At 35.4% G+C, this 16,237-nt stretch overlaps 1 protein-coding gene across 5 annotated transcripts in view; it reads right to left on the bottom strand.

The window, feature by feature from the left end:
- Positions 1-16,237, bottom strand: part of RUNDC3B (RUN domain containing 3B) — a 167,284-nt gene that overhangs the window by 133,519 nt on the left and 17,528 nt on the right. For all 5 annotated transcript variants that reach the window (XM_070787622.1, XM_070787619.1, XM_070787621.1 and 2 more), the window contains exon 2: positions 9,137-9,252. In XM_070787622.1, coding sequence (XP_070643723.1) covers positions 9,137-9,252 — 116 coding nt within the window. The remainder of the gene's footprint in view (positions 1-9,136; positions 9,253-16,237) is intronic.

Raw genomic sequence — 16,237 nt, 5'->3', positions numbered from 1 at the left:
CTGAAACACTTTGAATAACTTCTTACACTATTTTGTCCAACTTTGTAAACTTCAGGTAATTCAAAGTGGTTCAAAAAGTAATCCCAACTTATCTTTCTACCCTTATTTTGCCCTTCTACATACAGAATTTATCTGGGCAAAGCCAAAGAAACTCCTCAGTATTTCCTGGACATAACTCATTTCCTCTCTCCATGCTACCTATGATTTATTCCTTATATTCAAATGCCTGCATCTTGACCTAGACGTCTCAAATGAAATCTCTTTCAGAAGTTTTTTCTTGATCCCTGCCAACAGAGGAAGTCTTGCCATTTTTGACTCTTCTAGAGATCTGAGTATTTTTTAATTACATGACAATAGAAACTATCTAAGAGGAACTAATGAATACTTCCTACTGGTGCCAGACTTGTTTACATCACATCACACACTTTGACCATTAAGTTTAACTGCTCACTCAAATCAACAACAAAGGGTAACGATAACTTTCAAAGAAGAAGAGAAGAGAAAAGTTTGGAACTCTCTCTAGAGACAGCAAAACTTTGTCCTTGGAATGGAAAGCAGGAATTAAGGAAAATCTTCTCTCCTCCGAACACAAAAGTAGAAATACTAGATAAAATATAATAAATACACTTTTAAACATGGCAAACACAGAAAATAAGAGACTCTATAAAAACCCTAAAACTGAATGCATCAACATAGACTCAACATACAGAAAGCAAAAATAGACATATCTATAAGAATAACTTAATAAATTCATCAGGATAATACTTTAAAACTTGTTATTAATAGATCAAACTGACAAAAATGTGACTAGTATTTGAAAAACATAATCAAGAACTGGAAAATACAAATTCTTCTCAATACAGAACATTTATTGAATCTAATAATACAACATTTATGGAAACTAATCATACACTAAGCCATTAAGCAAATCTTATAAATTTCAAAAATATCTGCCATCCAGACCAAATTCTCTAATCAGAAGTCAAGTAACATAGAAATAAAAGTGAAAATGTAAAAGCTATTTTCAGAAACATTAAAAATAAACTTCCAAATAACACAGATGCTAAAGAAGAAATAATAAAAAGTAAAAATTACCTGAAAATGAATATTAGTGAAAAGAAAACATATCCAAACTTCTAAATGTAGCCCAAGCAGCATTTGGAGAGAAGGTTAAAAATCAACATAGGCAAAAACAAAGTTATTTGTTTTATTAGTCTATTTGAAAGACATAAAATTAACAAATCTCTGGCAATAGTGCTCATGAAAAAAAAGAGAAAAAAACTAATAATCAATATTAGTGGTATAAAAGGGGACATCTGTGTAGAAATAATACCAGGTAGTCACTAACAGAGCTTTTGTTTATTCTTTAAAAGCAATCTGAATTAAATGCAGGTGGTGCTCTGTATCCATGGATTCAACAAACCGTGGATGGGAAAAAAAAAAATTTAATTCCAGAAATTTCCAAAAAGCAAAATTTGAATTTACCAGGTGCTGACAACTATCTTGATGAAAGTGAAAGTGGAGAGTGAAAAAGTTGGCTTAAAGCTCAACATTCAGAAAACGAAGATCATGGCATCCGGTCCCTTCACTTCATGGGAAATACATGGGGAAACAGTGGAAACAGTGTCAGACTTTATTTTTCTGGGCTCCAAAATCACTGCAGATGGTGACTGCAGCCATGAAATTAAAAGACGCTTACTCCTTGGAAGGGAAGTTATGACCAACCTAGATAGCATATTCAAAAGCAGAGACATTGCTTTGCCGACAAAGGTCCGTCTAGTCAAGGCTATGGATTTTCCTGTGGTCATGTATGGATGTGAGAGTTGGACTGTGAAGAAGGCTGAGCGCCGAAGGATTTATGCTTTGAACTGTGGTGCTGGAGAAGACTCTTGAGAGTCCCTTGGACTGCAAGGAGATCCAACCAGTCCGTTCTGAAGGAGATCAGCCCTGGGATTTCTTTGGAAGGAATGATGCTAAAGCTGAAACTCCAATACTTTGGCCACCTCATGCGAAGAGCTGACTCATTGGAAAAGACTCTGATGCTGGGAGTGATTGGGGGCAGGAGGAGAAGGGGACGACAGAGGATGAGATGGCAAGATGGCATCACAGACTCGATGGACATGAGTTTGAGTGAACTATGGGAATTGGACAGGGAGGCCTGGCGTGCTGCAATTCATGGGGTCGCAGAGTCGGACACGACTGAGCGATTGAACAGAACTGACAACTATCTGCATAGCATTTACACTGTATTAGGCATCATAAGTAATCTATGGAAGATTCAAACTACACGGGAGGGTGTGTGTAGGTTATATGTAAATACTATGCCATTTTATATGAGGGACTTGGGCATCTGCTGATTTTGGTATCCAGGAGGTCCTCAGAACCAATCCTCCAAGGATATCTAGGAACAACTGTATACCATATCCTTCAGAGGAGGTAGATGGCTGGTAAACGATGAAGACAGGGAGAAGGTTTTTTTGAAAAAAAGAATCTTAGCTTTTAACAATGCCATAAGGATGAACATGTGACTTATCTTTAGATCTCTTCGGTGAGCTTTGACTTTTTTTAAACCATTCAGTTGAATTCATCTATTTTAAGTGCGTCACAATGAAAGGAAAAATGGCAACTAACTAGATGTTAAATAATTAAGAGGATATAGAGGAAACTGACAACTGTAGAAAAGAATATAGAAATCAACAACCTAACTAGACTGATAAGCATTAAGCAAGTAAATTAGCCATTAAACTGCATTTGTGTATGCACACTGTCTTGTCCCTGCCCCACTCGACCCAGAGTTTCTACTGGCAAATTCTCCCTAATAGATTATTTCAAGATTATGCAAAATTCTTACAAGGATAATAAAAGATAAAACACCTTCATGTATTTAATGAGGTATATATAACCTTGATAACAAAAAAAGTACCAAGTATCAAACAGAAAAATGATAAATTTTGCTCATAAACTCAGAATCAAAGCTTACCACTAGGGCTGCCCTGGTGGCTCAGTGGTAAAGAATCTGCCTGCCAGTGCAGGAGACACAGGTTCGATCCCTGGTGTGCGAAGATTCCACATGCCGCAGAGCAACTAAGCCTGTGTACCACAACTACTGAGCGTGTGCTCCCGAGGCCAGGAGCCACGAGTACTGAGCCCACGTGCCACAACTACTGAAGCCTGCACCCTGGAGCCCACGAGAAGCCACTGCAATGAGAAGCCCACGCACCGCAACTAAACAATAGCCCCTGCTTGCCACAACTAGAGAAAAGCCCACACAGCAACTGAGAATCAGCAGAGCCAAAAAGGAAAAAAAGAAAAATCCTAAATCTTACAAAGTATATTAAAATAATACATGAGGTCCAAATTAGATTGTTCCCAAGGATATATGGATGAATAAACATTAGAAAAACTACTGATGCAATTATTCACATTAAAAAATTAAAGACTACTGGTTCCAGAAACATAAAGTAGATGCTCTCCCCTGCTAAATACAACCCTAAACCCTGACATTATGTATAAAACAAAGCAAAGAAGATTCTGAAGGTGGAGAATTTTAAAAAAGGACCGACTAGGGACCTTGGAACTCAAGAAATGACACAGCAGTTAAGTCCCTCTGTAACCTGAAAAACAGACTTGCTTTCTCCTCTCAAATTTTCTCAATTAAATTTGATGGTGGAAAGAAACATTGTACCACTGTCTAATGTGGTTCTAAATATATGTACAAGAAACAGCTAAAATAATTTATAAATAGAGGAGAGTAATGCTCATGAAGAAAGGTAAAGTTTTTAAGTTTCAGATTGGAAAATGATGATACCAACAGACCGTGACAAGTTACGTATATATAATACCTAGAGCAATCACTACTATATATACACACACACACACAAAGAGATACACTCAAAAACACTATCGATTAATAAAGATGGAATTCTAAAAAGTTTTGAAACAATTCACAGGAAATAGGAAAAAGAGAAATCAAAAGCAGAGGAAACAAACAGAAAAGTACAAAATAAAAGGAAACTTTCTTGAGTCTATGTTTACATCTTTTGCCAAATTTCAGAAATTTTCAGTCATTATTTCTTTGAGTACATTTTCAGTCTTGTCCTCTTTCTCTCCTTCAAGGACTCTGATGGCAAGAATTTTAGACCTTTTGTTATGATCCCACAGATCCATGAGGCTTTTTGTTTAAGTATCTTCTTTCTAATTTTAGATTATTTTGAGTCTCTGTCATTTAATTAGGAAGTTTCGATTGCTTTGTCTTCCAGTTCACTGAGTCTTTCCTCTTCCCCCTTCACTTTCCTACTGAGCCTAACCATAGAACTTTTCATTTTGGTTTTGTACTTTTCTGTATCAAAATTTCAACTTGTTTCTTCTTTTTATCTTCTATTTCTTTGCAGTGTTTTTCTATTTTTTCACTTGTTTCAAAAATGTTTGTAATTGCTTCAGTGAAGCATTTTTGTCATGACTGATTTGTGATCTGTATCAGTAATTCTAACACCTTTTATCATCTCAGTGTTGACATCTATTGCCTTTTGTTACACATCTTCCTGGTTCTTGGTATGAAAAGCCATCTTTGAATGAAACCTGGATATGTTCATACTGTGTTATGAGACTATGGATCTTATTTAAACCTTCTGTTTTAACTGGCTTTCTGTGACACTGCTCCAGCAGGGGAAGGTCACGGGGTGGAAGGCACCACACTTCATTACTGACATGTAGAGGGAGAGGTTCAAGCTTCCTGGGGGCCTTCACTGACATTTCAGGGAGGAGTCCTCATTACGCTGGGGTGGAGGTGGGAGTATAGGCTGGCTGACAATGCACTGGGAGCAGCCTCATCACTGCTGGGTGATGGTCCAAAGACATAACTCTCTAATACACCTCATTGCTGCTGGGTAGGGATCAAAATCCATGGCAACCCACTCCAATACTCTTGCCTAGAAAATTCCATGGATGGAGGAGCCTGGTGGGCTACAGTCCATGGGGTCACAAAGAGTCGGACACGACTAAGTGACTTCACAACACAAGGGATCAAAATCCAGGCTCTCTATGAACACAGTATGGGAACAGGTGAGAAGACAAGGCTCACAACCAGTGAGGAGGGAAGAAGTGCCAGCTCTCTGCTTGGTCTTCTCTGATACCACACTGTGGTGCTGCTGAGATACTCTGTTCTCATGAGGATGGAATTCTAAGTTCTCCACTCAGCCTCTTCAGGTCTGGGTTGGGGTAATGCCAGTTTTTCTGTAGTATTTGGCTAAAATGGAGTAGACTGTGTCTAAAAAGTCTCCTATCTTGCCAGGGTGTTCTATTCCTTCTATTCCTGGTCTTTTAGCTAGAGACAGCAGATCTTTGTCAGACTGTGTGTGTATGGGCATCCTCCTGTTGATGCCCGCAGGCTACTGGCTTATCCAGTACTCAGTGTTGGATATAAAGCAAGCAGAGAATCCAAGAGACCTGCCACTATGCCATTCTTAAGGAACCAAAGGCCCTAGCCTTCTTCTCCCTACCTTTCTGAGTCTTGTGTGTTTTATAGGTCTAGAGTTTAATGGGAGAAGTAGGGGAAAGTATGTCCACTTTATCTTCCTGAAAGTAGAAATCCTCCAAAATTTTATTTTTATAGCCACTTCATCTATCTCTAGAATGAATGATGAAGGGCACTTTCCTGGTGGGCCCACGGGCTAAGACTCCCAATGCAGGGAAGCCAGGGTCCACCCCTGGTCAAGGAACTAGATATCACATGCTGCAACTCAGAGTTTGCATGCCACAACTAAAATCCCACATGCCACAACTGAAAGATCTCGCAAAAGGCAAATGGCTCCCCTGATGGCTCAGACAGTAAAGAATCCGCCTGCAATGCCAGAGACCTGGGTTCGATCCCTGGGTGGGGAAGATCCCCTAGAGGACGGCATGGCAACCCACTCCAATATTCTTGCCTGGAGAATCCCGTGGACAGAGGAGCCTGGCGGGTCACAAAGAGTCGGACATGACTAAGCAACTAACACTTTCATACTTTCATATGGCAGCTAAGACCTGGTACAGCCAAATAAATAAATATTTTTTAAAAATAAATGAGAATGATTAGGAAAATAATACTTCATTTGTCCCTATCAAACTTGATTTCTAGCAACTGATTTAGAGAATCTAAAACATAAGACAAGCAACAGTTTAGCTTTTAGAAGCTTTGGGATTTTACTTGGCCTTTACTTAAACACAAACAAAAGTGTGATGTGGGAATCAGAAAGTCACTGTAATCTCAAACTCCAGCCAACACAGAAGTTAGCCTATCTGAAGCACTTTACTCAGCTCTGAGTACCAGATTTTAAGGTCCAGTAAACCACTGATAAACCCGAAGAATGAGACTATAGTGGTTCCAGAAGACTGAAAGAACTAGAGATACTTCACCTGAAGAAAGAAAAGGGGAACTAAGGAAAAAGGATTACGTAATAGCGACTTTTAATATGTATTAGGCTCGCAATTTTAAAAAGAGGCAGCAGAGCACGGTCACCTAAGCTGACTTCTTATATTATACATCAGAATTTTCTAACAATCTGAACTGCCCAAAAAATAATGAATAAGGCTGCTGTACTATCCTTTGTTCCCCGATATCAGAAGTATTCAAATGAAGACCGTATGTCCACCAGCTGGAAATATCGCTTGGTGGATTGCTTCAGTAGGAGACAGACTAGTGATTTTTAAGCTATGATTAATGGTGCTGCCTGAAGTGGTACTGTGGAGGTGGGGTGTGATTGCTGCTGAGCTGGAAAAATGCCTGATATTCCCACCCAGCTTCAACAAGACCTTCCACTTACATATCCAGCATCTGCAGTGACTTTTATTAAGGGAGGTGGAAGTGAGCTGGAGAAAAGGATTATGCTTTAGAGCAAAAGTTAAAAAATGACTGAAGTGAAGACATGAACTAAGGCTCCTTTGAACTTTCCATTCTGTGATCAATTCTTAGCTCACAGCTATATTCCAGAAAAGTAAGATCATCATCTCATTACAGCATTACTGCAGACGACATTAATATATGTGATTTTAAAAGTCTTGTTCTTTTGTTTATAATGGGCTGTTAGAATGAATGATGCTCCCTTTGCTACCTGTGTCAGTACAGCCTATAGTGGGCCTGGGGTGAGTTTTTGTTTTTCCTCTGAAAAAAACTGATGAACTAAATGCCTTTTTATTAAAAAAATTAAAAGTAGCTACAGAAAAGTAAGCCTTGTAAACCCAGGAAATTATACATTTTAAACTTCTTCTATCAAGGAAAGAATAGAAAAAATTAGTTGTTACATTAACTAAATTATAAGTGAACACACTATATTATCAAAATAATTATATAACTTTTGCAAAACTAAAGGCAGTTTGCTACATATTAGAATAGCAAAAAATGGGCAATACTATATGAAACTTTCTAGACACCTGAATCTTTAATAAACTACCTCATCATGAAAGTTACAGATCATTTCATGATTCATATCCATACTAACAACAGAGACCACCATAGTTGATCTACAGGAACTTTTTTAAAAGCATGTTTTAAATTATTAATCTGGTAAGCTTAAAAAATTCACAGATTTCAGAATCATCATTCTTACTGTCACTCTAGTGGAATTCTTATCCATAAAATAACTAGAGATTGTATTCTCAACACAGCAGTCCACTGGCTTCTACAGAAATAACATTTATGGTGAAGAAGTCAGTCTAAAGGTCTACAATGTGTATTTTGCTGAGAAATGATTCAGAAAATGGCAGAGAGATGTGCCACTTATATAGCAGTGAGTCTACCCCATCACTCAGCATGGCTAGATCAACATGGTTTGTTTTCTTTGTAGTTTATGTATTTTGTGAACAAATTAAATGCTAAATGGTATACCAAATCAAGGGAATTGAGGTCTTATGATAAAACCTTTGTGGAACATTAAGATACCTCAAACATCACTGCATTTCACATGTTTTAAATATTATTTGTAAATTTACATATAAAGTTTTAAAAATGATAACACAATATAGTAACTATGAAAATATTTCAAAATATTTTCAGACACTTTGCTTTCATAAAAACTTATTTTCTCATAAAGGGTAACATGGAAAATTTAGAAAATAGCAAATAGCAAAACTAAGAAAAATAAATAAACCTTTAAATATACAGAACAATGAACTTTAACAGAAAAGCACCAGTGATTTTTACAGATCCCATTTTAAGATGCAAAGGGCTGAATGAATTCAGATTTTGTTACCCCATTTAACATTTAATTAAATTCAACCATTTATCATAAGCCTACAGGACTGCTCAACTGATTTAAACAATTATAGTAAAAATTGATGCTTTCAGCACTAAAAAGCAAAAAACAGAATTAACTTTCAGATTAAATTTGAGATGCTCATAAATTATATCACCAAAACATTACTTATTTGAAATTACTATACCATTAAGATCATAAAGATAATAAAAACTTAAGTGAAACCATCTAATGATCAAATTTCCTTTAGAGAAAGTAGGCAACTGAATTAATGTGATAGAGTTATCATTTATTACTACTAAAATTTATATACTACATACTATTTCTTGATGTTATCAGCTATATTATACAGATGTATATTTTTAATTTAAAAGTATCATATGTCTGAAGGAACACAGTTTTCATTTTTTCTTTTAAATTTTAAGAGATTTATGTTTCTGACATAAATACATTTACCAATGTTTAAGTCCAGCATCTCTTTTACATAGCTCTTTTTTAATCTACTTACTGCTAAAAAATTTCCAAAGATTTTGAAATTTAATAAAGAAAAGATTAAGCAAACAACGCCTGGTGCTCCTCTGTAAACTGATTAAAATACCAACTAGTAATCTTTGAAGATGAGTTACCTTTTAATTTAAGCTTTTATTTTAATTACATATAGAAAGTGCATCTGCTTCTTGTATGTGGCAATTAATATTCAACATTTTTAATGCATCCTGGAAATGGGTATAAATTCAAGAATAGATTCTTTACCAGGGACATAGCCAAAAGATTAGGTGTTCTAAAATCAGTTTTTTGTTTCTCAAGATGCTGCAGTCTAAATCACACTAAACCGTATAATTTCTAAAATCTCAAGCTTGTTAATAACAGAACTGTTGGAAGAATAAGTAATACATTAGCGCTATTACCTTTCAGTCGGTGACTTAGAATCTGTTCCAAAATGGCTGCAAAGTTGTTAAATTCAGGAGAAGAATCATCAATTGTCTCAAAGCAGGACCGATCAATCAGGGTCTTCACAGAAAACCTATGGGGGAAAAAAATTATTATTGCTTTTAAGTAAACATAATTCATTCACTGAGTAAGAAAAATGGGAGGAAAGCAATCTAGAGAAATATTACAGAAATGTTTTAAAAGATTATATGCTCTGAAAACTCCATTTACTCAAATTCACTCTGTACACAGAAAATTTACAGAAATATCAGCCTTTTTGGCTTATATATTTACTATCTGTTGACTGCATTAAGACTTAGAAATAGTCCACTGTCCTCAGAGTCATTAAAATCAGAATAAACAAAATGACCTAAATTATTAAGTCCAGAGCCATAATACAACTTATGAGTTTAAGCATCAAACCAAAACGTTTTTACGAGTTTTGGAGAAAAAAATCAAGATAGGATTTGAGTATTCATGAAGTGTAGACCCCAAGTTTTTATGAACTACAACAGGAAAACTTATAACTCTGTAAAGTACACTGTATTTTTCCTTCTCTTCAGAATGCCCTTTGTCTCTATTTTTGACTGCCAAATACCAATGCATTTCCCAAGACTCAGCTTAAACGCCATCTTCTCAATGAAGAATTATCCTCTACATATTCCTAGCTCAAAGTAGCATCTTGTTTGTATCTCCTTTAAGAGATGATTACAACTTGTCTTACTGCTATTACTTGTGTTGTCTATCTCTATCTTAAAGTGAAAGTGAGTGAATCACTCAGTCGTGTCCGACTTTTTGTGCCCCCATGGACTGTAGCCATGAGCGCGCACACACTCACCCACACACGCGTGCGCGCGGGAGATAAAGGAGTACAAACTGTTCCTTAGTTTTTAGGCTTACTGGCAATGCTCATTCAACCAGGACAAAAAATACAACACATAAGTATAAAGGAAAATATAAAGATATTTGTTTATATGAGTTAAATAAAGGCAGTCCTCCCTTTGCATATGAAAATAGACTGTGCAAACTGAAATCATGCAGTGTGATCACAATAATCAATAGAAAGAATTACAATTATTCTCTTCCCTTCACAAATTTTTATCAAAACATTAAAAACTCTCTGCTGGCTATAATGCACAGGGAAATGGAAGAAACAGTCAAACATTATTTAGTACACTGTAATTTAAAACATGAGCAATATTGAGAATTAAGGGGTCTTCTTTGTAAAAAAAAAAAAAAAAACTTATCTAGTACAGTTTGAAAAGTGTTTATTTTCTTCTCATTGTATAACTTAAAATATTAGTATGAAGAAAGTTGAGCGCCGAAGAATTGATGCTTTTGAACTGTGGTGTTGGAGAAGACTCTTGAGAGTCCCTTGGACTGCAAGGAGGTCCAACCAGTCTGTCCTAAAGGAGATCAGTCCTGGGTGTTCATTGGAAGGACTGATGTTGAAGCTGAAACTCCAATACTTTGGCCACCTGATGCGAAGAGCTGACTCATTGGAAAAGACCCTGATGCTGGGAGGGATTGGGGGCAGGAGGAGAAGGGGACGACAGAGGATGAGATGGCTGGGTGGCATCACCGACTCGATGGACATGAGTTTGGGTAAACTCCGGGAGGCCCAGGGACGGCAGGGCCTGGTGGGCTGCTGTCTATGGGGTCACACAGAGTGGGACACGACTGAAATGACTTAGCAGCAGTAGCAGCAGCATAGTACTATTTACAGCAACTGGAGCTCCATGGAGGAGCAACTATGTAAAAGGCACAGACAAAAAATAACTATGAAGTAATTAATGGAAGTTTGTCTCTTGTATCTAATAGACAAGTTAGATAAATACTACGTGTAATGCATGAATACCAAAAGAAATAAAAACAAAGTAAACCAAAATCAAATTAAAGCAGGGACTTGAAATCCACTTTTGTTTCCTCTGCCCTTTTCATTGACAATACACTAGAAAAGTGCTGTCAATCTTCAGCAAACTTTTAACAATAACAAAAAAGTTTAATGTTCTTATTTCATAAGAGAAAGAAATGCTAAGTGTTCCTAAAATGAATAAACAAAAGCCATATAGTCTCCACCTCCATCTTTGACCTGAAAAGAAGGAAACTTCTGAATGTTTCTCTCTAATCTTTAATAGAATAGAATGGAATATCTAACTCTGTAATCACATTCAAGGTAGCAGTAACCTACCTCAATTTCAAAAAAGTATAGCATTTAAAATAGTAAGCACACAGGTAAAATGAACTGAAAATGATATTTAAAGATAACAGAGTGCTTATTTCACCAAAAGGAGCTAGAACTCAATTTCCACCTGTAACAGCCTTGTAAGATTTCAGCCACTACTGTCCTCCAGGAATAACATAAAACTACCTAACAAATGCTCTTTGTAAAAGTGATAGGAAGGAAAAGTCATGGAGAGTTAACATATATATTTTTGTAGCATCAAGAGCCCTGTACAGATCAATCAATAGTCAATAAAATATGAATCTATCATGTTGTTTTAGTAGATTATCTCCTACAGAAGACATTATGTGCATGACACAAATCTAAAATGGTGAACCTCGGAGCATCAGATTACTTGTAAGTCAACATGTGACTAAAAACCAAAACAAAAGCAAAGCGTAAATATCCTAAAGCATATCATTAGACACATTTTCTGTTATTTTCAAGCATGAAGATATTTTAAGGCTGAGAAAGCATTTCAAATAATTTCTATTATAACAAGGTTAAAATGAAGAAATTACTGTTTTCCAGCATTGCTTCATCATTTATAGCCTGCTCTTCTCCTGTCAACACAAATCAAAACTTCAGAAGGCAAATTAGTTCTTTAGAGTCCATGCTTTTACTTCTAGCTAGCCAAGTCTTCCCATTCAGCATTTACTTCTCCAGAATTATGCAGCTAGCTCCATTATGCCAGAATAGTGAGAATCTTTTCCTCCATAATCCAGTAACTAAGACATGTTATAAAAATCAAACCTGTAAAAAGAATTTCAGTACATCTAAAAAATATCACACAGATGCTGAGCTATTTCCTGATAATGATGACATTAATATTAGTCATCTATTTCCCAAAGAGTACTGATTTTAAAATAATGAAATGACAATTTGATGAATGTCTAAAAATACCAAATCAAGTCTAAGTAACAGCTTTCACATAAGAATTAAAAAGTAAAAAAATTTACATAAAAGGGTCTTTTAATTAAATGCTGTTTTTTGAAATGTCTGTCTTAAAAGATTCTCTTTCCTACCTTCAATGTTCAAATAAAATTTTGTTAGTGCAGAAATTTTAAAAATGAGTGTGACTAAAACCATCAAATTTAAGAAAGCAGGAACTACATTTTTCCCTTTGGAAACATATCAAGAAAGATGTTTACCAAAACTACATTTTAAAAAAAATCTTCACTACACCCATTTAAATTAATTCCTTCCACAGTAAACAGGTTTCTAACATAACAGTAACAACAAATAATTAAAGGCAAAAAAATGTGACAACAAAATCAAAAATAAAACAGCTTTTCCAGAGAAAACTAAAAACAGAGTTACTATATGATCCAGCAATCCCACTCCTGAGCATATATCCTCAGAAAACATAATTTGAAAAGATACATGCATCTTAATGTCCACAGAAGCACTATTTACAATAGCCAAGATATGGAAGCAAGTAAATGTCCATCAACAGATGAATGGATAAAGAAAATGTGGTACATATATACAATGGAATATTACTCAGCCATAGAAAAGAATGAAATAATGCTATCTGCAGTAATATGGATGGATCTAGAGATTATCATACTCAGTGAAGTAAGCCAGACAGAAAGACAAGTATCATACCATTGATATGTGCAATTTTTAAAAGAATGATACAAATGAACTTATTTGCAAAACAGAAAGAGACTCAGAGACATAGAAAACAAACAAGTTACTAAAGGGGAAAGATGGGGAAGTGATAAATTAAGAGTTTGGGATTAATAGATACATACTACTATATATAAAACAGATCACCAACAGAGACCTACTGTAGAGCACAGGGAACTATACTCAATATTTTGCAATAATCTATAAGGGAAAAGAATCTGAAAAGGAATATCTACATCCATATATCTGGATCACTGTGCTGTATAGTTTAATAAGATATTATAAATCAACTATACTCAATAAAAAAAAAAAAGAATCTCATTGCAGGTCCCCCCAAAATGACTTCATGAAATATCTCACTCTTTATTAGAAAAGTAACTATTAAAAGTAGAAATTCATCTTTAATATTTAAAGGCCCTGTATTAGTAATATACAAAGACGTATTCACATACACAGAGAAGAATCAAGTAGAAAAGAAATATATTTCCATCTCTTTAAAACAAGCTTACATAATCTTAACTATTTGTCAAACATGCATCAGAAAAATATTAATTTCACAAAATCAGATTTTCTTATCTATATTTTTATATTCCTTTATATGGAATTATACCTGAAGATAAACAAAGTACATTAAAGCATATAGAATCATTACATTTCAAAACCAAAAGGAGTTCAGAATAGCTATAATCATTTATGAGTGATATTTTAAAAAGTCACATAAGTATCTGAATTGTAAGAGAATTCTTTCCACTACTACGACACCAAATTTACAGGATTCCTTATAATATATTATTATTGCAAGTAGCCTTTACCAAGGGGTGAGGTAACTATCCTCTGCCATTGCTGTATCTATAATCAATAATCTACAAGGAGATGGCTGCCAAGAGACATGATACAATCCACCCCAAATGTAAAATAGTGACTATGGATGATAATGAGCACCGCATCCAGGTATCTATTCATTGGAAAGCCTATTTCTTTTATTTTATACCAGAAACCCCTCCCAAATCTATCTGAATCAGCAATTCACCTTATTTTCTTTTAAAGTCTCATGACAGTTAAGAATTCCCAACAGTCATGTGTTTTCCCCCTTCATCTTTCCTAAAATTTAAATCTCCTTTATAAGTAGAAAAAAACTTTCCACATACCCGTTTAGCAGGAGTCTCGGATTATCATCCACAGGCAAAAACCAACCAGTTGTCTGTTTCTATAAAGTTTTACTGAAACACAGAAGAAAAAAGTTCCAACCCTCTTCTCTGGAATATACACCCTGTAACTCAAAAGTCTCTTTTGACAGTTTACCACTTTTTTTTTTCTTTATAAATTTTGCTTAGTGTAAAAAAATGAGAGACAGAGAGAGAGAGGTATATTTTAAAATATTTTCCCCATATGTACTATGAAAATTGCTTGTAAAACAGAACTGTGAACACCTAAGACCGAGATATCATATTAACATCTTGTATTGCTACATAAGCAGACTGACAACAGCAGATTGCAGCACATGAAAAATAACCTGAAGCACTATCTTTCAACAAAAGGACAAGACAATTTTTTAAACATTTTTAAAATTTATTCTGTTATTGAAGGATAATTGTTTTATAGAATTTTGTTGTTTTCTGTCAAACCTCAACATGAATCAGCCATAGGTATACATACACCCTTCCCTTTAGAAGGTCCCTCTCCATCCCACTCCTCTAGGTTGATAAAGAGCCCCTTTTTGAGCTTCCTGAGCCATACAGCAATTCCCCCTTGGCTATCTATTTTACATATGGTAATATAAGTTTCCATGTTACTCTTTCCATACCTCTCACCCTCTCCTCCCCTCTCCCCATGTCCATAAGTCTATTCTCTATGTCTGTTTCTCCATGTAGCCCTGTAAATTAATTCAGTACCATTTTTCTAGATTCCATGTATACGCATTAGAATACAATATTTATCTCTTTCTGACTCACTTCACTCTCTATAATAGGTTCTAGGTTCATCCACCTCATCAGAACTGACTCAAATGCACTCCTTTTTATGGCTGTATATGTACAGCCATATGTACATTGTAAATATGTACCACAACTTCTGTATCCATTCATCTGTCGATGGACATTTAGGTGGCTTCCATGTTCTAGCTATTGTAATCAGTGCTGCAATGAATGAGATACATGTGTCTTTTTCAATTTTAGTTTCCTCAGAGTATAGGCCTAGGAGTGGGATTGCTGGGTCATATGGTGGTTTTAATCCTAGTTTTTTAAGGAATCTCCATACCATCTTTCACAGTGGCTGTATCAATTTACATTCCCACCAACAGCGCAACAGTATTCCCTTTTCTCCACACCCTCTCCAGTATTTACGGTTTGTAGACTTTTTGACGATGGCCATTCTGAGCAGCATGAGGTGATATCTCATTGTGGTTTTGATTTGCATTTCTCTAATAATGAGCGATGTTGAGCATCTTTTCATGTGTTTGTTAACCATTTGTATGTCTTCTTTGGAGAAATGTCTGTTTAGGTCTTTTTCCCACTTTTTGATTGGGTTGTTTGTTTTTCTGGTATTGAGTTCTATGAGCTGCTTTTATATTCTGGGCTTTTGTTTTGGGGGAGATTTTTGATCACAGTTTCAATTTCAGTGCTTATAATTGGGTTGTTCATAATTTCTATTTCTTCCTGTTCAGTCTTGGAAGATTGAACTTTTCTAAGAATCTGTCCCTTTCTTCCAGGTTATCCATTTTATTGCCATATGGTTGTTCATAATAGTCTCTTATAATCCTTTGCATTTCTGCATTGTCTGTTGTAACCTCTCCTTTTTCATTTCTAATTTTGTTGATTTGATTCTTCTCTTTTTCTTGATGAGTCTGGCTCAAGGTTTGTCAATTTTGTTTATCTTCTCAAAGAACCAGCTTTTAGTTTTATTAATCTTTACTATTGTTTCTTTCATTTCTTTTTCATTTATTTCTGCTCAGATCTTGATGTTTCCTTCTACTGATTTTGAGGGTTTTTGGTTCTCCTTTTTCCAGTTGCTTTAGGTGAAAAGTTAGGTTGTCTACTTGACGTTTTCCTTGTTTCTTGAGGTAGGATTGCATTGCTATACATTTTTCTCTTAGGACTGCTTTTGCTGCATTCCATAGGTTTTGAGTTGTCATGTTTTCATTGTCATTTGTTTCTAGAAATTTTCTGACTTCCCTTTTGATTTCTTCAGAAACCTGTTGGTTATTTAGAAACGTGTTGTTTAATCT

The sequence above is a fragment of the Bos indicus genome, chromosome 4 (genome assembly GCF_029378745.1).
Source record: "Bos indicus isolate NIAB-ARS_2022 breed Sahiwal x Tharparkar chromosome 4, NIAB-ARS_B.indTharparkar_mat_pri_1.0, whole genome shotgun sequence".
In the NCBI taxonomy this organism is placed as follows: domain Eukaryota; kingdom Metazoa; phylum Chordata; class Mammalia; order Artiodactyla; family Bovidae; genus Bos; species Bos indicus.
This window is presented reverse-complemented; position numbering and strand designations above follow the sequence as displayed.